The 24,578-nt window shown below is 37.7% G+C and overlaps 1 protein-coding gene across 2 annotated transcripts; it reads right to left on the bottom strand.

Annotated features, from left to right (window-relative positions):
• Positions 1–8,125: 8,125 nt before the first annotated feature.
• gad2 (glutamate decarboxylase 2) lies at positions 8,126–24,353 on the bottom strand. Of its 2 annotated transcripts, XM_056249871.1 has the most exons (17): positions 23,961–24,353; positions 23,700–23,858; positions 23,375–23,437; positions 22,996–23,139; positions 22,270–22,503; positions 21,656–21,746; positions 20,944–21,056; positions 20,416–20,531; positions 19,192–19,271; positions 19,023–19,077; positions 18,781–18,897; positions 17,670–17,734; positions 16,980–17,058; positions 16,657–16,806; positions 15,166–15,273; positions 12,886–12,975; positions 8,126–8,931 (listed from the first exon to the last, which is right to left on the bottom strand). In XM_056249871.1, exons 2-17 carry the CDS (start codon positions 23,770–23,772, stop codon positions 8,758–8,760), a joined length of 1,752 nt encoding a protein of 583 aa, XP_056105846.1. In that variant the 5' UTR covers positions 23,773–23,858; positions 23,961–24,353; the 3' UTR covers positions 8,126–8,757. The 2 variants fall into 2 exon arrangements, with proteins under 2 accessions (XP_056105846.1, XP_056105845.1); XM_056249870.1 differs by having other exon boundaries at positions 23,700–24,353.
• Between the last annotated feature and the right edge of the window lie 225 nt (positions 24,354–24,578).

Here is a 24,578-nt window from a genome sequence, read left to right as displayed (position 1 = left end):
AACACAAAACTTTTTATGCGTTTTGGCCGTTCATTTACATGACAACGCCATTTTGGGGGCCTGAAAACACAAACTAGCAATTATTGTCTCTGTGTAAACTATAGGCTACTAAACCACGAATTTGTGAAAATGCTGATGTCGTGTGCAATGTGTATTACATGTTTCTTTACAAAGTGACATCGCCAACTACTGGCCGAACAGCAGAATACAACGTTTTTAGTCATTTTTACAGATCCGTGTGAACGGGGACAATTTTGACAACATTGTCATCTGTACACGAAAAAAAAGCTAAGGGAAAACATATTTTATAGTGCATCGTTGTCGTATACACGTACCGCAAAGTATTTGGACATTGACTGGTGCTCTTTTATATGTTAATGACATTAATTAGATGGCGTTTATAAGGTAAAAATCTGAAACCATTCAGCTGCGCTCATTTTTTGTGCTTATGTTTGAGAAATGTTGGACGGTTTCTACAAAACATTTTTATAAATGAAGCCCCTTCATTTTATCCCGTTTTTTATCTTTACTTTAATATATGTATAAAATGTAATATAAAATGCCATCAGGGTGTGGGGTGCTATGGAAGCTTGTTTCCGCTACAGAATAAAACATTTTAAAAAACAATTCTGACTCTTTTTCTCTCGCAATTGCTAGTTTATATCTTGCAATTCTGACATCTTTTTTTTAGAATTGTGAGATATAAATTCGCCATTCTGACTTTATATCTCGCAAATCTATGATAAAATGTCAGAATGGCGAGATGTAAACTTGCAATTGTGAGATAAAAAGTCGCAATTACCTTTTTTTATTTTTTATTCTGTGGTGGAAACAAGATTCCATAGGGTTGTTTCTCAAGAAATCGTTTAGGGGAGACCGGGGATGGTTGTAACACGGGTCAGTTGTAACAATTCCAATCTGTCCAATCAGGAACTAGTTACAAATCACCTGATTCACTTAGCACATGCTCAGTTTAGTTCTTATTCCACATGAGACAAAGTAGAGCCCAGTGGCAGACACAGCAAATGTTAGAGTGGAAAAAACCATTTTGAGGTAAGAAAGTTACCTTTTCTACTTTTTTTGTTTTTGTTATGGGAATTTCTGCTTTGAAGTTAATCTCATCAAACTTGTATTATGTTTATTGTGTGTCTGTGTAGATATTTTCCATGCAAGTTGTTAGTGCTAATGTTTTGCCTGTTAGCTGTAAGGTGAGCTAGTTCATGGCTACATGACTCTGGGTTAGTTGTAACAACAAGACTCTGGGTTAGTTGTAACACACACACACACACACACACACACACACACAAACACACACACACACACACTCACACACACACACACACGAGCGCACACACACGCACACACACACACACGCACACACACATACAATGTTCAAGTGTTCAATTTGATTATGGCCAATACTAACACTGGCAGTAACAAACATGCTTACAAACAATGTTTGTGTTCAAGTTCAATTTATAATGGTCATAATGGTTTATAATTAATATGACTGAGAGTGACAAACACACATCAGTTATATTGAAAAGTCAGTGTTGAATAAAAACCTTTCAAAATAATTTTTTTGTCAAAATCTTTATTTTATTATGTGACATATCACCCCGGTGGATATCATAATGTTACATCTCACCCCAGGGTATGTTACAACTAACCCAGCCTATGGGGTGAATTGTAACATTTCACTCCTCGTGTTTGAAACTAAACCATGCATTTTATTTTTGTGTTGCAAAGATAATAGCTATGTCATTTAATAGCAGACACTTGTAACTAGTTTGGATCACATTTTGAACACACTGACTTCAAAGTACTACCAGATATAGACAGAAAGGTCAAAATTGTTACAACCATCCCCGGTCTCATCTGTTTACTTGTTATAGGTTATATTATTGTGTAGAAATAAAAAGAAACTCGAGGCACCATTTGTGGTTTCTCACATCGTCACACTTCAAAAAGGACTTGAGGAACAAGGTGGAATCCATTAGTTCCTACAAGAACTCTAAAGATCAGAACTCTAGGATCTGCAGGATTAAAATGTATAACTTGAGATTGAAATGTACTAATACAAACTTTCAGAACACAGGACATGCATTAAAACATTCTGCATACATCAGAGGCCATTACAAGAAGAAAGTAAACTGTTGATTAAAATTATTTCGGACTTAAATCAGTGCTCAGTAAGTAAATGTGTGAGACTATAAAGCAAACACTGTGTGGTGATGGTTTCTGATGCATTATATCTGCATTGACATGATAAGAAACAGGGCTGAACAGATAACAGCGGAACTGATGGTTTTCTATGTATAGCTGCCTGAGACAGATTGCATGACTATATGGGGAACACATTTGCCTTGGTAAGCAGCAGCAAAGACAGCAACTTAAAAATGAGGAAAAACTAAAGAGGAAAGCTGAGAATGCTGGATGTCTCGTGAATGTAAACACTGCGACTGTCTGTCAAGAACAATCTGGAACAAGAAAAAGAACAAAGGGCAGATTGGGAAATTCATTTCATGTATGCACAGAGAGAGAAGGAAAACAAGCTGGAATGTTCTTTTCATCACTGAATGTGACAACAGTGTGTTTTTTCCTGGTACTGACAACTGTGCAAATCCAGCGTAGATCCGTGAGCTGCCAAACCTCAGTAAAGCTCAGTCTGTTGATGCACTTCTATTTGTAATCAGTGTCACGAGTGTCTCAGATGAGGGTTTGGTACATATGAGGCATTTGTAAATATGACAAAAGCTTCTCTTCTTTCATGTTTGCATATTATTGCATTTATTATGACATATGTTCAATATCACTTGAGTTATGGTTTCAATGTGTGTGAAACTCCTCAGAACTGAATGAAAAATTTCACATGAAAAATTTGAATTAAATTTAAGTTGTATTTTTACAATCTTTTTACAAAAATACATAGTATTTGTTTATTTAAGTTTACTAATTTTTCTAGGGTTAATAAATAGAAGAAAATCACAGCTGGGTACAGCACACACAATTGGGGAGAGATATTTACTTCCAACAGCTATAAGATTAGTATGTTATATATTTAAGCTTATTCAAGATTATATTCATTTTAATAAAAGCAATTTATCTAAATACTTATAATATTTAGATAAGGAAATTAATTAGTGGCCACTGCAAAGAGAATAAGCTTTTTAAATTGATAGATTAAGGTTGAGGGAACAGGTTTTTTTTGTCCTCTATCTCTGGTTTAGTTTGGACTTCTGGAGAAGACATACAGGTTTTCTGGAAGTATTTCACTCGATTGGGATTCGAGTTCAGGATGTCAACATTCAAAATATTACAAAATGTTTTACAAGCTCAAAAATCAGTCAATTGTTATTATTATTATTTTTACCAGTGATATGCTCTTTAAAAATGATAAAGCGCATGTTGTACTGGAGTTCACAGAGGCACTGGTATGGTCACAGTGCCCCCTGTAGGTTGATATCAGTCAGTTATTCAACTCTCAAAACAATTGGTTCCTGTCACATCCTCTGGGAGCCCTACTACATCACAACACATCTTACACACCCTGATGAGATGAGATGTGAAATTACATCCCCAATGACTCGAATAATCATGGCAATCTCTTTCCAGTTTATTAATAATCTACCACTACAAGTCATTATCAGTCGAATTATGTAGAAGACAGATGGATGGATGGATGGATGGATGGATGGATAGATAGATAGATAGGTGGGTAGGTGTGTTTGTAGATAGATAGATAGATAGATAGATAGATAGATAGATAGATAGATAGATAGATAGATAGATAAATAGATGGGTTTGTAGATAGATAGATAGATAGATAGATAGATAGATAGATAGATAGATAGATAGATAGATAGATAGATAGATAGATAGATAGATGGGTTTGTAGATAGATAGATAGATAGATAGATAGATAGATAGATAGATAGATAGATAGATAGGTGTGTTTGTAGATAGATAGATAGATAGATAGATAGGTTTGTAGATAGATAGATAGATAGATAGATAGATAGATAGATAGATAGATAGATAGATAGATAGATAGATAGATAGATGGGTTTGTAGATAGATAGATAGATAGATAGATAGATAGATAGATAGATAGATAGATAGATAGATAGATAGATAGATAGATAGATGGATGGATGGATGGATGGATGGATGGATGGATGGATGGATGGATGGATGGATGGATGGATGGATGGATGGAGAGAGAGAGAGATATTCAGGTGCTATTCAGGTGGTAAAACACCAGCTCTCTTTATGCTCTGCAATATTTACTGAAGAACCTCTTCAGAAGCCACTTCACTTTATATGGCTTTATGTAACTTTTCGGGATAAATTTAGCAGCATGTTCACACTTGACAGTGCTTTATGACTTTTAGTTGGATCTACTGTAAAAAGAATACACAGAAAAGTAATGGACTTTTAAATGTACTAAATTTCAACTTCATCCTTACAAATGTGTACATGTGAAAAGTTTCGATTGGAATTACATGAAAATATACTTTAGTTTACTATAATGCTTGTTAGTACATTCTGCAGTATTAACCATATTTAATAGACAATAGAATTGTGAAATATACTTATAAAGAGTCCAACTTACACGGGTCAAAAAAGCACTCTAAGTTTCAGCTAATTTCATTTAGTACCATTTTAAATGTGTAATGTATAATGGATTTTCATATAGTGTTATAAATGACTGAAAATATTGAGTTTGCACTTTATATATTTTTACAATATTTTTCTCTTTAAAAAATAAAAGTTTGCTGTACATAATTTTCAAAAGGGTCGGTGGATGCTATTTTGGGTGTTCTGAAAGGTTGCGAGGGCATTGCTAGATTGTTTCTAAGACCCTGTTTACACCTGGTGTTTAAATCCGTCTCTTTTGTCCACTTCTGTCCTGCATTTCTTCGAGGGGAGGGTCTATGGGCAAATTTTGGGGCTTTTTCAGATCTTTCGATCTAATGGACAAAATAAGCTCACGCAATGTACATTTGAACATGCTCGGAAATGACGGAAACACATGCAGAGAGAATCAGCTTTAGTTTCTGTTCTGACAGCTGTAAGACCAGCTGAACGCTGTGTGTGTGTGTGTTAGAAATCAGGAATGGTGAGAGAACATTGTGCTTGGTATGTTTTTCGTCTTTAAACCACTCTTGGGTCAACAGCAGACAAAGTTTAAATCCTGTCTGCCTAGTGTGGCTTTCATAATGTTTATGCGTTAGGTCAGTCGGCGGAGAGTAGGTGGTCTTTTGTGGCTGTTCGAATGCATTAGACCACATGTGCATTTACACTGCAAAAGCAATCCGGTCTAATGCTTTTTTGACTACCTCTGGAAGTGGTTGAAAGCTCAAAACGTTTTAGACCTTGTTTACCCCTGTGTTTAGCGTCGTCCACTTGTGATCCGAGCGACTGAAGCGCATCTTAATAGCAACCGTAAACAGGGCCTGGGGAATTCTGGGAGGATGCTTAGTCAGAAGAGCCCACTGTCTTTCAAACAGGTTTAATAAAAATCCAGACAGACTTGTTTGGCAGTAACATTTAATGGTGTTTCCCATGAAAGTAAAACACATTTCAAGAGGGTCTGTTATCTGCCTCTCTCTATATAATTTCAACACACTAGTTTATAACTTTCATCTGAACGTCAGCTCCTCAGATAATCACTTTTCTTTCAAGCAATGTTGTGTGAGAAAGAAAAGAAATGAGTTCACCCAGTCACATGGATGACCCTGAACCTGTTTGGTCAGGTTCGTGACAACACACGAGTTCCTCGTACGACAAACTGATGGACATGATGGGTAGCCGTGAAACCGCAGGAAAACACTGCTTTTAAAGGTCTGAGAGCTGCTACGGGGCAAAGCAAGAGAGAAAGACACACAGGAAGAAGAGAGAGTGCGATAGAGAAACACTGAGACTTTGAATATGCTTATACAGAGGCATGCCAAGAAACTACACACACTAGTATTAAAGCTGCGGGAAAGCGATAGACAGAGAGAAAGATAAAGATACGGTTGCAAAAGCATACAACTTCTAGCCACAGAACATGCTTGCTTAGCAGATAAATACGTTGGGTAATGCTAATACAGAGTGAGCAAGCTAGCGACAGTGTACTATATATTTGAAGCTAAGCTATCCATTTGCCACTAAAACTAACACCAGGTTACACTATATATATATGAATATCTGGGATTGTATTTCACAAGCTCGGAAGGCAAGGCGTTCATGCACGTGCAAAGAGAGCGGGTTTGTAGCAGCAGCGGCGGCGGGGAAAGACGGCACGGTGGGCGTTCCAAGACTACCACGTCGAGGGTGTCAATGCGTTTGTCATGATTACAACAGCTTAAAATACACAAACTATGTGACACAGCTTGTCGATCCGATGAAAGAACACTCATATCTCAAATATTACGAACTTAGCATGCTGAAAAAGCAACTTAAACTAGCCAGTTGTTAGCTGGTTGAAGTTGGACTTCCAGCCTGACTAGACTGGGAAACTGGCTGGGTTCAGTTGTGGTTTTCCAACCCGATCTCACGGCATTTCGTACGAATTTTACGTGGTGGCTAATTCGTACGAATTCATAAGACCTTGCTCGAATTTTGCTAAATCGTACATATTTTACGAGATGCCAAATTCGTAGGAATTCGTACGAATAACCTACACCTGACCCCGCCCCTTAACCTACCCATCACGCGGGTTTAGACAAACCGTACGAATTCGTACGAGTGAGGTCATAGGAATTCATACGAATTAGCCACCATTTACTCACTCGTACGAATTCGTACGAATTGGTCATGAGATAGCGTTGGTTTTTCAGCAAGGTTGACTGTTACGTTCTGCAAGGATACAGGTAGTAATGTAGCATTAGCAAATCTAAGGATTTCAACTATAAAGCAACTCTCATCCTGAAACGGACATCCAAGCTGGGACACATTCAGACAACGCTCAGTTTCTTAAAACATCAAACTATGAACATCCATTGGACAGATCATCATCATACATATAAGCTAAAGTGCACACGCTCCTTTTCAGGAGAACTAGACAATACTGGCAATTAATACTAAGGCAATACTGTTACAAACACACAAAAATACAAATCGGCACAGGATGTCAAGTTTATCACTTGGGCACAAATACAACCAGTATTGGTTCAGAAATGGCTCTCATAACTACCGAAATGTGCTATAATAATCATTTCAAGTTAGTATGTTAAAATGCAGTGGCTTCAAGTGGATTTAAAGCCAGTTCCTTCATACACATATCTTTGCAGTTACATAAGTCATCATATTCAACACATCTGACACGCGCACACACAACCATTTATGATTAAATATTTGTTGAATAGAGAAAATAATATATTTTTTTTACCACACAAATAGACTCTGCCTTATATACAGTACAGTGATGTATTCACATAGATATGTAATTGATCGAGAACATCTTAAAAGTCTATTTACACTATCATAGGGCAGAACCCTATTATGCTTATGTGTTGTTTTCTTTTTGGAGTTTATTTATAACATTAAATTTAGCTCTGTTAATACCCTGAATATCTATAATTCTGTATAAGAAAACTAAATAAGTACATGAACGGGTCGGTAAATGAAGAAATCTATTGCTATTATGCATGTAGAAAAGCGTGTTGCTACACGTTTAGACTAAATTTGTTTTAATTTAAATACAGCATATAATGTGTGCTATTGTTGTGTATTAAATAATATTTGATTTCTTTTTTATTTTACTTGAAATGAACATTTACCTGGTCAGCGCCACGTTTACAACGAGTTTCCAAGAATAACTGCCATTCAAATGCTGTTTTATTGCACTTTTCCAAGAATAAAGTTGGAAATTCTGAATTTCCAACTGAATTATTAAAATAACTATTCTTAGTCAATTGCACATGCTATTAGGGGGGAGAAAAATTCTCATTTTAAAGGGCATTTTATCCTGCAAATAGAGTCAAGAATATTTGTCGGGGGGTTTCTGGGAAGATACATTTGAATTAATTTTTTTTTTTTTTTCATTATTATAATTTTAATTTGAACTTTTAGAAGCACAGTAGCATATCAAGGACCCATTTTAAATATTAAAGTTACATTTTTGTCAACATAGACATGTTTATATAAAATTGCTGTTCAGCAGCCTCTTGTCAATATCAATTTCCAGGCAGTCAAACATTATATTTGTGCTTATTTTTGCGCATACTTTTATTACCTTCAACTATTTATGAACTTATTGATCACGCTCGATACTCAACAGCTCAAAACTCTTCTGAATCTTGACATATCAATAAAAGATAAGTCACACATTGTCTGTGATTGCAAAAGCTTAAGTTATGATGAAGTGTTTTTGGACAATTATGTGTCTTTACTATTATAATATAGTCATATATATGAACGAAACCTGGCACTTTGAATAACTAGTCAAATAGAAACTTATGACCTGCACTGAATAGAAGCAAATAACTCTTCATATTCATATTCATTAAACACATGTAAACAAACAAAGTAATGTCAAAGACACTAAGATAGACAGTAAAAGCAGACGGTAACACTTTTACAGGGCTTTGGAGCACGAAGCCCACAACAACGCTACAATACTAAAGTCTAGATATTTTCATATTGTCATTTTTTTTAAATCTTTATGTGACTTTGGAGAAGAGGAATCAAAGATTTACCGTTACATTCACAACAAATATTCGATCCATCCAGGGACACAAGAATAACAGGTTTTGGTGCGGTGAGTTTTTAAAGATCCTGCCCCAGTCGCTCAATCTCTTCAATGAGGAAGTCAATGTCTTCAAAGGTGGCGGCTGGGTTGGAGATGACCATTCGGAAGAAGTTGACCTTGTCTCCTTGCGGCTGATAGCTCACCATGGTCGTTCCATACTCCATCATTCTGGCTTTGATTACAGGGGCAACCTGTGAGAGAACATTTTATTAGCTTTGGGAATGACGATATGCTTTGTGCTTCACGTTTTTAGAATTTTTTTACAGTTTGCCCTTGTAAAACTTGCTGGGTACTGTTGGTGATTTTCATGGCATTGCTATATGGTTCCTGAAGTGTTCAGTGTACTTTTTAACATCTTGCTGTGTGGTACTGGCTGGTTGCTAGCGTGCCACTATAGGGGGTTGTTTACTGGTCCAAGTCAAAAGAGTCTCTATGATGGTCTGGTGTCTCGATATGACGGGTCTCTCCTTCATGCAAGTCTTTTTTCCGTCACCTTAACAAACACCACTAATAACAGGACATCTCCAACTCACTAAAAAGTAGTAAACCTACTGTATAATAAAGCGCTAATTGACGACAGTACTTGTGTTTTGTCGATGCGCTGGCTGTTATTGATCGTAACGGAATGCGCTTGAGCAGCCTATTGATTTGTCGCCATTTAGCGCTTTATTATACAGTAGGTTTACTACTTTTCAGTGAGTTGGAGATGTCCTGTTATTAGTGGTGTTTGTTAAGGTGACGTAAAAAAGACTTGCATGAAGGAGAGACCCGTCATATCGAGACACCAGACCATCATAGAGACTCATTTGACTTGGACCAGTAAACAACCCCCTATAGTGGCACGCTAGCAACCAGCAACCAGCAACCAGGCGACTTCTGAATTCTATTCAGTGCATTCTGACTAACTTGGAGGCAAACTTTTTTTGCCCCTGTGAAAGGCCTTCCCCTGGGAAGGCATCCTTCTCCTTCCCTTTACCTCTGTACAGATAAAACCTTGTCAAAATGATTCCAGTCCACATGGATACGCGGAAGCGACAAAAAAAATCTGTATTATGAATTTTTAAGGCCAGACAAGTATTTTGTTGGGGTCAATTTGTAAAGAAAGACTACACGCCTGCACACATTAACAGTATATTCAAACACGCATAACTAGACTAAACACGTAATACGCATGTGCACGCCGTCAGCGTTTTCACAGATTCGCGTTTTTGAAGTTTACCCGGGGAGAGTAACGTTTTTCTACATTTTTCAAGGCTTGTGCATTGGAACCCATATTAATGGTTTGCGTTCTCGAACCACCAGGCACTGTTGTTGTGGGAATGAGCGGGCCGGAGCGCGTTAAGGGGTTTCTGTTAGAACGGTGTCGTGTAAGCTGCCCCAACGTTAATAACTAATGATCTTTGCAACGGAATCAATCAAAACTAACTTTATCTGGACGATAACTTTATGCTAGAGCTGCTGAAAAGCCCAAACAATCTCTGTTACTTTAATTTCCTATTATCACTGTAAAGCTGCTTTGAAACAATCTATACTCACTATTAAGTGGCTTATTAGCATGCATATTACTTGGATATATGCTGTTTATTAGTACTTACAAAGCACATATTGATGCCTTATTCTGCATGACCATATTCTACATTCCTTAATCCTACCCAATACCTAAACTAAACTAACTTACTAACTATTAATAAGCAGTAATTAGGAGGCAAAAGTCATAGTTAATAGTTATAGTTAATAGTGAGAATTGGACCCTAAACTAAAGTCTGACCCAAAAAAAGTCATATTTAAGCAAATACAATAAGACAACTGCTAAAAGTGTCATATTCAAAGAAATAATCATTAATATACTGACCCAAAAATTTAAATACTGTCATTATTTACTCACTCTACTGTGTCATTCAACAATTGTTTCAACTGTTTTTGTCTGTACAATAAAAGTCAACGGGATTCAAAATAACACTGAACCCCATTGGTTTTCATTGTATGGACAAAATAACACAAATACATTTTTGAAAACATATTTTATATTCCACAGAAGAAAGAAAGTCATACAGGATTGTAACAACATGAGAGTGTGTAAATAATGACAATTTTCATTTTTGGCGAATTATCCTTGAGAAAGTCTTTGATGGAGAACACCTAAAGGGAAATATAAGATGGGAGGAAAAATTATATGTCAGTGCTTTTGTGTTCTCTCGCAAATAATTTGCTTTCCTCCCAGAAACTTTGCATTCACTCGCAAGACTTTTGAGTTCTTTGCAAATGAACAGAAAAGTGTAGTGAGGGAACGCAAAGGTCTTGCGAGCGAATGAAAAGATTTTCGGGGGAACAGAAAAGCATTGACATATAATTTTCCTCACATCTCATATTTTTTTTCCATTCCTTTAGGGGCTCCATACTTTAAAAGCATAATTCAAAGCATAAAATGTTTATCTGGTCGTTTTTCGCATTTATTTGGATGTACATTTAATATAGTCTATAAAATAGTATCAATGTGAGAGTTGAAAGACAATTATTTTCGAGTCAAAGCGAAGTCTCTATGTTAAGCAGTTTTTATATTTTAGACCAAACCCTGTCCAGAATGTTTGAGGAATATAAATACAGTGCTTTCTTGTAAGCATACATCCTCATCATGTTGTATAGGCTTAGCTTGAGCAAAACTGCATTGATTAGAGCAGTAGCATTGGACAGTGTGTGTGACTGTAATCTGAATAAAAGACACACAGACACTCATCACCACATAATTACACTCACTTCCCCTCAAATCTGTTGCAGGTTTCCAGCTATTAACAGCCGGCTTGTATCCAACACCTACATACAGTAACCTTCCATCTCTATGAAACAAGCCTTGATATACTGGAACCTGTCCAGTAGTGTCTTTTCATAGCATCAATACACAAACATATGTGTGTATCCTGTTACCCGAGAGTCTCCAGAAACCAGTGTCTATCATTTGTAACAGATAGAGCATGAGCGTCTAGTTTCAGGTATATGAGGAGGGGTTTGTGGGTAGTGTTAGATAGAGAACCTCTTTGTATGACTAGCACGCGCACCATCTGTTCGGCCTAATTGCCGGTTAGAGCTTTGCTGGCATGGGAGTGACTGAGGAGCAGCCAGCCAATGAAAGGACACCTGATGAGCAGCCCCTCCCCCTACAGTGACATCACTGCAGAGATGTCATTTGAAATATTTTTCTGGTTTGAATCATCTAGACATTACAAACAGACACCACCTTAACTGTCATGTGCTGAGACTTATGATGATGTTTGGGGCTTAAGTGCTATAACAGTCATTTTGAAATTACCATAATTTCCCTTTAGATTATTTTAATATCCCTCATGAACATACTTTTAAGAAGAGTACTAATTATGGAAATAATATACTTTAAAAGAATATACTTGATTGCATGTTAATTGGAATGAAATGAAAATGTGTTCAAGTTTAAATTTATATTTAATGCAATTAGCTGGTCTTTAGATTGCTTTTTTGACCCACTTTTAGGACTTAACTACATCTTTATATGTAATTGTCTTTGAAATATGTTTAAAATGTACTGCCGTGTGTACTGACAAACATTTATGGTAAACTAAAATATACTTTAATGTCACTTTTACTGAAACTTGTGTCATGTATTTAAATATAGTTGTAATTACACATTTTTAATGAAGAAGTCCCAAATACGTACATTTAAAATATATAAACTTTAAATGTAATATTGAATAACACACAGTTAGAATTATAATCATACTTTGCATGTGCTTTAGAATGTTAGTCAACACATAAAATGTGTCTTGAAAGCATGACAAATGATTAAAACATAATGATTTAAATGCACTTTATTTAAACTATTAACCATTTTGAGTTACTTAGCATATAGAAATGATGTATAAATTGAATATATATTTTATATGTACTGTATAGGCTAATGGAGGATCATTTGTTCTTTTTTTTATAATCCGTTCTTAATAGCATGCAGTATCAACATGATATCTCAATGTTAAATATGTTTTTGGGTTTGTTTAAATGACCTCGGTGTCTTTTAAACTGCCCAAACCGAGCATTAGGCCTAATATTCTTTTTTTACTGCAATGTACCATTTGAAATGTAAGAGTTCACATCCATTGATTGAATAGAAGTTTTCTCACCTTGTGCAGACGCTTCGTCTTCTCCACTTTGTCCTCCAGGTTGCGCACACCCGGTGGAAGGTACCAGAAACACACATTGGTATGCTGAGGCTGCAAGGACACGAGACAACCAGATAGCATCAGCGTACGCTCACGCAACACACACACCTATCTCTCAATTTAACGTACGACACACGCTTGCATAAATAGAGCACTCTAGGGAGTCCATTAAAGATCCGTGACGGAATATTCGATTAGGGGCCGTCTGGGGCCATAATGGGAATTTTTTTGCCGCTGTCAGTTTGGAAGCAGCCATGTAATCTATTCAATCAAAAGGCTTTTCTTTGAGGGCTTTGAGCGCTTGAGCAGGTAGCTCATAGACAGACACTACAGTCCATTAGAGGCCCTCGTGGCCATTATGCGGCTCCAGGGGCCATGCTGGAGAAGAATGTCTCCATGCACTAGTGAAAAGGGTTCATTAGCCATTCAGTTGGTGGGACACACAGATAAAACACAGATCGAGTCATACATCACTGTGCTAGAACCAAAAAGAGCTGGCTAAACATCAAATCGAGAGCTTTGTTAAATGTCATTCGATCATACTGCAACACCGCAACCTTCCTCGCCTTGCACTGCACTGACTTCAACAAGAGCGCGCTCACCGAGAAGCCTCCAGCCAAATCATTTTGTCACATTGGCACCAAGCACAATTTACATTTAAATGAGCCTCGAACGACTGCTCAGTCATTTCAAGGGTGAAACATTTCATGTTAGCTAAATTAGTGCACACAATCAGCTCTCAAAATTACTTAGGAATACAGGACTTGCATTTCATTTTAGAGAGGATCGTTGTTTTTTAAAAAGGCATCAAATGTGATTTAGAAATACTGTGTGTTTTGTATCTTTAGCAGATGTGCTATTTCCTGACAATTCAGGATGAAATGTAATTAAATAAAGAAATTATTAACTAAATTAATTTCCATCCCACCATTCAATTCTGAATAAATGTAAATAATTAAATAATAAATGAACCGCAGGACACAGTTAAGATTCTTTAAAAATAAAATAAAAAGCAAATAAATAATATTAAAGCAGTATTTATGAATTAATTAGCACATCCACGCATTACACAGACACTAACGTTCAAAAGGTTGTGGTCAGTACGATTTTTTAAAAATAATTAATTCTTGTTTTCTGCAAGGACATTGATCAAAAAGTGATGGTAAGGTACAAACTTTTTCTATTTCAAATAAAGACTTAAATTATTAATTTTTATATATGAAAAAAAAATATGATGGTTTCCACAAAAATATGAAGCAGGACTACTGTTTTTAACATTAATGACAATAAGAATTGTTTCTTGAGCAGCAAATCAGCATATTAGAATGATTAGATAGGATCATGTGACACTAAGACTGGAGTAATGATGCTGAAAATTCAGCTTTACCATCAAAGCAATAAATTACATTTTAAAATATATTCAAATAGACAAATAAACCCTATTCCTAACCCTAGAGAAAGTACATGCTGTTAATTAATGTTGTTAATTACAGACCCACAAGTTTTGGTATGCATATGTATCATGTTTAGCCCCACAGAGTCTTTTGAACATCAATATAAAGCCTAATCAACACTGCAGATTATTTATTCAGGAAGAGCCCCCCTAACTGAGACGGGTGGGTTATATGGGCCTGGCTTCACAGACAGGGCTTAGATTAAGCCAGGATTAGGTCTTAGTTCAATTAGGACCAAGAAAAAAACATTACTGGTGTGCATCTTGAGATAAAACAATGGAACTGACATTTTAAGATATGTCAGTGCCATTTGCTTTCAGTTACAACAGCTCAAACAAGCATTTTAGTCTGGGACTAGACTTAAACCATATCTGTGAAACCAGGGGATTGTATTGGGATATATCACAATAATGGAATGCCACAGAAAATGAATTCAAATTGTGGTGCGGCAGCCTCACGGTAAAAATAACAGAAAATGTCTGTCCATTATTGTGGCTTTATTGTGACATTATTATTAGCATTATTGTGTGTAATATGCTGAGGGCATCAGTGCACAGATTATGTGCGGTCCATTTATATTCCATTCTGTTTGCTCAAACCAAACAACAGCAGAGAAGTTCTGTCAGTAGAAATGGCCTGTTGTTAGGTAGTTTTGCCTAATTCCTTTTTTTGTGAAAGGTGATTTTTTCTTTTCTTGAACAGTTTTTTGATTTCTACTGAATAAAAATCATTGATCACATGATGCAAGAGTAATCCAAAAGAATTAAACACATCTAATAAGACTTACCTTTCCATCAAACACCATCTCATATCCTTCCCTGTCCTTGATCTTGTTGTAGAGATATTCTGAAAGCTCCAGACATTTGTCAATCTGAGACTCAAAACCAATAGTGCCCTTCAGAGAAGAGAGAGAGAGAGCAAACATTGTGATAACACATTACCTCACTGAACAACCAACCAATTTGGTTGTGCCTTGTAGCAAAACGACTGTCCCAAGTGGTCATTTACGGCAGCGCAGCTGTGATGCTGGTTTGTCTTAGCATTAACTTAAATTCTTGTCTTAAAATAGTTTGAAGTTAGGTTAGCCTATGATAGGATAGGATAGGATAGGACAGGACCGGGCAGGATAAGATTAGGAGAGGATAGGTTAGCCTATAGGATAGGACAGGATAGCCTAGGACATGATATGATAGGACAGGACAGGACACGACATGAAAGGATAGGAGAGGTTAGCCTAGGATAGGATAGGATAGGATAGGATAGGATAGGATAGGATAGGAAAGGAAAGGATAGGACAGGACCGGGCAGGATAAGATTAGGAGAGGATAGGTTAGCCTATAGGATAGGACAGGATAGCCTAGGATATGATACGATAGGACAGGACAGGACATGACATGAAAGGATAGGAGAGGAGAGGTTAGCCTAGAATAGGATAGGAAAGGATAGGATAGGTTAGCCTAGGATATGATTATGAGAGGATAGGTTAGCCTACAGGATTAGATAGGTTAGCCTAGGAAAGGATTAGGAGAGGATAGGTTAGCCTATAGGATAGGATAGCCTATAGGACAGGATAGCCTATATGATAGGATAGCCTATATGATAGGATAGCCTATAGGATAGGATAGGATAGGACAGGATAGCCTAGGATAGGATAGGACAGACAGACAGACAGACAGACAGACAGACAGACATTTATCTAAACTATAACTCATGTTGTTATAGAGGGTGTGCAGGTGACATCACCGTTGGCCGGAGTGACTGCGGTTACGCCCACTGGGTGGCAAAAAGACTGAGCGACAGCATTGGTTTTCAGCGTGAATCCCGCGAAAAACAAAACACGTCTAAAATGGGAAAGAGCTTTGAGACTGACCGTAAAACTAGATTTGACAAGAAATCTGAGGTATATTTTTACAGACTGCCGAAAGCTATAGAAAAGAGAAGCAAATGGATCGCTGCAATTCATAGAAACAACTGGACTCCAGGCAGCGAAAGGTGGATTTGCAGTTATCATTTTTGTGTCAATATGCTGAATTTAGTGGTAATCTGAATCACTGGATCTTTAGTAAGTTGAAAGGAACACTATATCGAGTCCAAACTTTAGTTCAAAGCATTTTCGCAGTTTCCCCTATTAAATCCAGTCACGCAGCAGCTCTTCTGCCACTCAGTCCGGCTGAGGGGACGTGTCCCGGCGGGAAAGTGACATCAATGCATTCCCTCTATTTGTAGTTATAAGTGTTTCGCAATATCAAGCAACATTTAACATAAAGCTGTACAATACCTTAGCTCTCCACATTAGCCATAGTTTGAAGATGTCCACATGGCGGCCGCACTGCAGGGCCTTGTCCCCCGTGTCATAGGACAGATCATAGTGCTTGTCCTGCTGGAACAGATAACAGGCCTGCATCTGATTGCAGCTCTGCATCAGTCCCTGGATCAGATAACAAGAAGAGGAAGGAAACAAGTGACAAAAAAACAAATTTTTGTTGCAATGATTTTCACGTGTTTTTAAGTGTGACTGTGCATGTTTGAATACTTTTGGGGCCTTTGTAATGTGATAATATGTTAAGTTTTGTTTTTGATGGAGAAAGCAGAGAGCCTCACCTCCTCTCGAACCAGTAGAGCAGAGCACTGCAAGGGCACAGCCATCATTTTATGAGGGTTCCAGGTCATAGAATTAGCCCTAAAATTGTATAAAAAATTATTAAAATAGCACATGAAATGAATAAATAACTACATAAAAATGTATTTTGATTTAGACAACATTTCTCCCTGAGGGACTGTGTTGTGCAGTGAAATGTCAAGTCTATAGAAAAATTATCAAATCCAATCATTTCACGGGGAAAACTTTTCAAACAGAAGTTTGTGGATTTCTTAATCAAATTTCATTCATGGCAACTCTTTGAATTTAACAAGCATTTACTGATAAGAATGAAGTGTTGTCATGGTGGACTAGATATGTCACGCTGCTACTGCTACTGTCTGGGCAAGTACTAAGACTTGTTCTGTTAAACATGCTCAGACGAAACCTGCAGCGGCTAAAAGTAAAGTAAGAGTAACCCTTCGTAGCAGATTTAGACAGGTGGTGCTGGGGACGAGGAGGGATAAAATGAAGAATTCTCACAGCTCGCACAGAGAACGTGCTAGTTAAGTTGGGACAATAAAGAGTTATGTAGATGAAGAAGTGTGACCACAAGGGCTTGGCACCAGCACTGAGAGAACCAATCAGCCCACAGATAGATTTTCATGACAGAACTAGACACCTAGTCGATAAGAACGGCAGATTGTACTGACCTCTCGACTCCATTCAGCTTCCACCGGTGTTTCCGGGACATTAGCAAACTTCCGCCCCATGCTCCCTGTAGGAGCACAGAGACAACAGTCATTTTAAAGACACTCTTATATGTGTTAATAGAAACATGTTTGTCCTTCTCGTTTTTAAAAAAAGGAAGGAAGGTTTAATCTAGATCAAGCTCCAACCATTTGACCCAATTGGCTCTGAGTCTGCAATGAGCACCACTTGAGATTTGACTGAAAACATGATACTCATCTTTATTATTACATTTATAAAGGCAGATCTTATGTTTTTTTTTCATCTTTATATTCATGTACATTATATTCACATCTCATTTGAGATTGCAGAGGAGTGGGATACAGGTCTCATCTGTACTACATGTCAACTGCTGCCATGAGTTGATAAATGAGACTAAGTACATCCAAAGTGATTCATGTGTTTGAGCTCTAGCATACCTTTACAATATGTCTGTGTGGCTGTTGAAATGCCAGAGGCGTTTATATTGTAATATTGAGGAATAATATCAGGTGACCCATGAGAATGAATACACACATGGACACACTCACACAGACTGATTGAAGGTAATTCCTCTAATAGATGAAGCTATACATTTCAAAAGCTACATTTCATTTATTGCATGCATGCTAAATTAACTCGGTGCCAAATTTCAAACACAGCTGGGTCAATAGTAACAAATCATGAGATTTTAAGAAAATTCTGGGTGGTCCTTAGCTGGTCAGAGTGGGTTTGTAGCACATTGGTGGTTTCTAGGGTGCTCTTGTTGGTTACTAGGAAATTGCTGTATCCACTAATTAAAAATCAGAAGTTTGACCTTACTCAACAGTACAGGCTTTGTTCAAATCCCTGACTTTATGTATAACCATTAAATATTTTTTTTCTTAAGACCTATAGAGCTCATCAACACTCAATAGTCCTACGTTACAGGCTGTAATGCAGAACAATCGAGAAGGTCCTCAGTTCTGCATCCAGAGAATGATACTTAGGCTTTGCCAACTCTGAGATCACTCTTGGATCACAGTCCACTGTCTGTATTTCACAGGTGAAACGTTCAGGAAGTTCATGTAAGTTCAGGGCAGCAGATCTACTCACGTCCACATGCATCCAGACTTCATGCTTCTTGCAGATGTCGGCTATAGCGATCAAAGGATCAAAGGCGCCATAAACCGTGGTGCCGGCCGTGGCGCTGACGAAAAACGGCACGTATCCCTGTGAGAAAGAAATCAGCAGGTTATTCAAGGGCCCATTTTGCCACAGAACCAGACAGATTACTCAAACAGACTCAAGAAGAGAGACACACGAGACGGTCGTGGAGATACGCTCATTGAAATTACCTTCTGCTTGGCTTCAATGATCCTCCTCTCAAGGTCGGAAGGAATCATCTTTCCCCTGGCAGAAATGAGAACAGTAAAGCTGAAGTCATATGGTTTATTATGTTAAGACACACATTTCTCAGTCGTGCAGTCATGAAGTCATGCTTCAGTTGTGACAATCCAGACTAACCTTTCATCAGCTTTAATACAGATGACACTTTCTGTACCGATTCCAAGTGCGGCTGCTCCTTTCTTGATTGAAAAGTGACTCTGAAAGGCATAATGATAGAATAATAATAGAAACTGCACTCAGAATATATTCGTGTATTAATTTGCTGGAATTATTAAAAATAAAAGTAATCTGTTACAAACATATATTCATTTTTGTCCAATTTCGTTTTTATTTATTTTTTAATATTTCACAAAGTTATATTTTAATGCAAAATTGACATGAGATGTATTTTTATAAAGTTCAAGTCATACCACTTCAAGTTCAAAAAGAGGTCATAAAACTAATCCATATGATTAAAAGCAGTTTAGTCCTGAAGAGACTCGATCGCTTTATATGATGAACAAATTTAATTTAGGCTTTTATTCACTTATAAACATTGATCAGCGAACATAAACAGAAGCTCAACCGAACCTGCTTGACGCACGAGAACAAGCCTCTCCCGGAAGCTCAAACGTGCTGCGTAACACGAGAATGATCCTCAATGGTTCTCGCACGTCCACTACTAATGTGTGCATCGATGAATGTTTATGTGAATAAAAGCCTGAATTCAATCTGTTCATCATTTCATGTTTCATATGTTTTACGATCTTTTTATACGTTTTGAAGCATCAAAGTGGTAGCTGCAGCTGTCAACAGAGGGACAGAAATGTCACACATTTGATCAAAAAGATCTTCATTTGTGTTCCGAAGATGAACGAAAGTCTTACGGGTTTGGAACGACACGGGGGTGAGTAAATAATGACAGAATTTTCATTTTTGGGTGAACTAGCTTTAAATCTCCTGTCTGGTTTGTTTGTCGGACAAAATGGCCGATTCAGCATTATGATTGGTCAGATCACCTGTCAATCAAACTGTAATGCTGAAAATGAATCGGGGTCTGGATTCACAAATGACTGGCCACATAATAATGGCCATAAAACATATTGCATTAAAACAAAAAGGGCTACTATTTTGACACCAATGCAGTGACTGACAAGATTTATTTGTAATTGAGTAACTTCTCTGTGTACTTTAAAATACTACCCAAAAATAAGTAGACTGCTGTTAGGAGTCAAGAAATAAAAAAATAAGTAGACCTATTGCTTTTTAGGAGAAACATCTTTACTACAGGTTGTTGTTAATTATTAAAAATACGGGAGGAAAGGTAAAAAAAAAAAAAGAGAGATAAATAAATGGACGTACATGTTCAGATGTGAAGGCCACCAGTCTGGGTACGGATGACATTCCTTTCTCCTTCACTTCAGGGAACATTTTATAGCGAGCCAGTAGCATGGCATACATGTTGGAAATGGCGCCACCTAGAGAACAATAAAGCAATCCTTCCATTCCATCACTCAGGCAAAGCTTGACTCCTGTCAGTTTTTACTCAAGCCTTCTCTGCTCTAATTCTCCACATCCCAATGGTGATCGGTTTATCAGTGCCTAAAATCTGAGTCAATTAGAAGGCTTATTTTTTTTAAAAGTGGGGCAAAGAAAAGCAGTGCTGAAATTCCAATCATTTGCATCAGTTTCACATTTTTTTCTCTTAATTTGTGTGGTTGGAGTCACATTCATTGTTAGATAACACTTTTACAACCCAACAGCACAAATAACTGAGATTCTTCTTTTCAAGATCCTCAAAGAGTTAGAGAGACCTCCTGTCCTAAAAACGTGGCAGCAGAAGCACTCAGTGCAGGATAAGGCAGGTCACTCAGATTGACAGCTTCTTACCCGGAGAGAATATCCCATCACCGCGACCGTCCTGCCAGCCAATGATCTCCCTCATCTTCTTCAGCGTGACGTACTCCAACAGCACGAAGACTGGAGCCACCTCATAGGTGAACCTGTTTGCACAGAGATCACATGACCCAGTTACACAAGCCAGAAAAAAACGTCACGACAACCTGTTTCGCAACTGATGTTTGAGGGGATTTTGCAACAGTCTGCAGGTTTTACAGCCGTGTGTCATTGCCAGCTTAAAACAATGATGGAAATAAAATTCTGACAAGACATGAATTTTTATAATATTTAGATTTTTAAAAACACTTTTTCTAAAATAATACATTTGATTTCTAATATAACCAATTAGACAAACTGAAAAAGCTGGTGTACCCTCACAGAAACTGTTACATTGTTATAACATTGTTTAAGCATCTGTTAAATTAAAACGTTGACTCCCAACATAAAATACATTTTCTTATCAGCCTGAATATGAATTTCCATATTATTTTCTCTCTTTGAATGAATCTGAGCACAAGATGAGAGAGGGGATGTTATTTGCTGCTCTGATTTAATCTGTGCCTTTCATTTTATTCCTTTCAACTGATATCTGAGGTAGGTTAGGCAGCCACCACAAAGACCAGGTCAAAAGAATGCTTATGAAGGCAGAGAAAACGGAAATGATCTCAACCTGCTTTGTATTTTAATGTAAGGAGACACTCACATATTGGTGTTGGCAGTGGATGTAAGCCAATCTGCAGCCAAGCCAACCATGTCTAACCCAGTGGAGAGCTGATTGAAATACCTGGGATGTGCTGAAGATTGACACAACATACAGAGAAAATACAAAATGAATGAATTTAATGTTTGAATATATTTATGCCCAACTAATAGTCCACTATTTATTTATAATAGTCACGTGCGGTTAATGTAAAAGCTCAAATGAACCTCAGACCGGCGCAGACAGCCATAAATCAATCAATCTTTCTGGACATTCATATAATTCCCAAAACGAAAACCACTCAAAATAATTTCTCTTAGTTAAAATGCCACCAGAGAAAATAAAATTGTCCCTAGACGCATTCATTTAATATCACGTCATGTTCCGATCTGATTCGATTCGCCTTCAGGCACACACTGATGCTCGTGCTTCGCGGTCTGAAATAATCTGGTTTACAAGCGAGGCAATCAATAAAACAATTGTTATAATGTATCTTTTCTAGGCTAAGCTAGATGATATATAAACATGTTAGATTGAATATAAAAAATATATAAAATAAAATATATTTTAGTAGCCTATCTATATGAACCCTATTGTTTACTAATTAAAACACTCACCAGTTTTGATGGCGTATTTTAGCGTAGCGCGACAGCTGATCAGAATATCATCCAAAGTCTCGGGTTCGTCCGAAAGCTCCCAATTATTCCTTTGGAGCAATTCATTTGGATAGTGAAAATCAATCACTTTCGTTGATCTGTCAAAAGATTCCACTATATAAGCCAGCAATATATCAACAACCTCCTGCAGAAAATTCAGAGTCTTCGCGTCCCCGTCCAATGCAGGTAAAAGATCTGTAAATAATAATAATACAACACTGACTGCATTACAATAACAGATGATGGTGTTTATGCAAATAGCAAAAGTGAAATGGCTTCATTTAACCTTGAATAAAAAGGACAATAAGCATTAATTGGTATAGCTACCCTTTTTATTCAATAATTTCCACAACAATGCACAGGCACGATTTTATTTAATTTATTCTTTATTTTTCTTTTTTTTATATATCATTGTTTTGATTCACAATAATGAATTTTAAAAATGGCATATTAAAACAAGTAGCATTTGAAACAGACGACGTGCAAAATCAAGAAATAGCCTATGTAGCTATTTAAAAATTAAAAGAGTTTTAACGAAAAACGCCGCCTGGATGAACATACCACAAACAAAACCTATAGAAATCGAATAAAACCACGTAACCAATATAACCATGATTTCTAGACGATTTGTCCCTTTATTCGGGCGTGATCTGTACCGTGATAGAGGTGTGATATGAGGTGATTTACCTGTTGAATAGAGATCAGAGAAACCCACGGTGGCTTTGGAGCAGTTACAGGGTTTATTACAGGCGCAGCTCTCGGCTGTAGACTCATCTTCGGCTTTAACTGAGGCTTGGGCTGCTTTCTCAGCCTCCCCGACATTTAACAGAGCTACAGGAGAAACCGTTACTCTATTAACTGAATAAAAAAACAGCACCTCAAATTGTAGCAAAGGGTTACTTTTTCTTTTAACGGCACCTAATTCGTGTAGGAGTTTTCAGAATCTATAGACTCCAAAAACGAAAATGTGCTTTTATAAATGATTTACATATCACATTTTAGGACGATAGGTGACAGGCACAAATAAAGATGTTAAATATAGACTTCATGTTAAAAATAAACGTACCACATAATTTGGAGCCGATGCCTCCGGAGAATTTCTGGGCCGCCGCCTGACACCATGCTCTGGCTGAAACGATCAAGTGCGTGATTTAAACACCAGATCCGTCAGAAAACTTCCATTAAGACCATCAATTATCCATGGCATGGCATTTGCCTTAAAACACCGAACTAAATTCGGTTGTTTATCACACGACACACTTGACATGACATTTCAAGGTTTAAAATAACCTTGAGCGTTCAAGACACAATAAATGTCGCATTTCTTTGTCTCATAGCCACTAATATATAAAACACAATTTCAGGCTTCCTTTTGACGCCACGCCACTTACTAGTGTTCGGACTTTGACTGCCGTCTCCAGCCGGGTTTTCAGCACCCATAAACCAAAACCCGTGTGATGCCATCGCGAACAGAGCGGATCAGAGCAGAACCAGAGAGACGCGAGCAGCAGCCATCCAGACGCGCGTCACGGGGGAACGGGAGCTCGATCCTGCCCAATGCGCAGAAAATACAGCTGCGTATTCACAATCACACCTGTCCAGACGCGTCAAATACCTTAATTTCTAAGGTGCTCATAAAAAGATGTTCAAACCCCTCTGATGGAGAACAGCCGAGACAGAGTGTCTTTATTCAATTGGTGCGCCGTGCGCAATGATTTGGAGCAGCCGTCACTGAACTCACGGAGAAACACTGGCACTGATGGAGACACATGCATCCACTGACAATCATTCTCTTTCACGTGGCTCAGCTGCAAATGCAAGTTGATGATGCACAGTACATTTATTAAAAACGCACTCGTAGCAATCCGTAGCGCGGGCTCTCCAACATGCAAACTTGCAACTTTAGTGGTAATAAAAGCTTCTTGTGGCGTAAAGATAATCCGCCTCACGTCACCAGAGAAATTCCGACGCGATTGGGCTCATGACGACACTATTTTGCGTCGTTAATCGTGACCACACACACACACACACACACACACACACACTAGTTTATGAACCCCCTGGCGCACCACCCGCATCTGTGCTGAAGGCACAACCGGGTTTTTTTTTAGATTCTGTAATTGCTTTGCTCTAATATTGAACAGACCTCATCAGAGGCAGGAGGAGCAGCCGGGCTGCTGGACCATGACATTCAGATCTGTGGTCCATATCCCTGCCCCCCTTTTTAAATCATCAAACAATTTCCTATGTGAAAATTGGAGACCCAATTT

This window comes from Rhinichthys klamathensis, unplaced genomic scaffold (genome assembly GCF_029890125.1).
Source record: "Rhinichthys klamathensis goyatoka isolate OS25496 unplaced genomic scaffold, OSU_Roscu_1.1 h1tg000064l_1, whole genome shotgun sequence".
Classification (NCBI taxonomy): Eukaryota; Metazoa; Chordata; class Actinopteri; order Cypriniformes; family Leuciscidae; genus Rhinichthys; species Rhinichthys klamathensis.
Note: the sequence above shows the minus strand (reverse complement) of the source record. Positions and strands in the feature narration are given on the sequence as shown.

Excerpts from the sequence above, each read along its gene's own strand:
- gad2 (XM_056249870.1), bottom strand. The coding sequence starts at position 23,772 with ATGGCATCACACGGGTTTTGGTTTATGGGTGCTGAAAACCCGGCTGGA. Across the intron at positions 17,735-18,780 it reads AAGTCTGGATGCATGTGGAC|GGAGCATGGGGCGGAAGTTT; the intron begins GTGAGTAGATCT and ends GTGCTCCTACAG. Across the intron at positions 15,274-16,656 it reads GGCTAATGTGGAGAGCTAAG|GGCACTATTGGTTTTGAGTC; the intron begins GTATTGTACAGC and ends TCTTCTCTGAAG.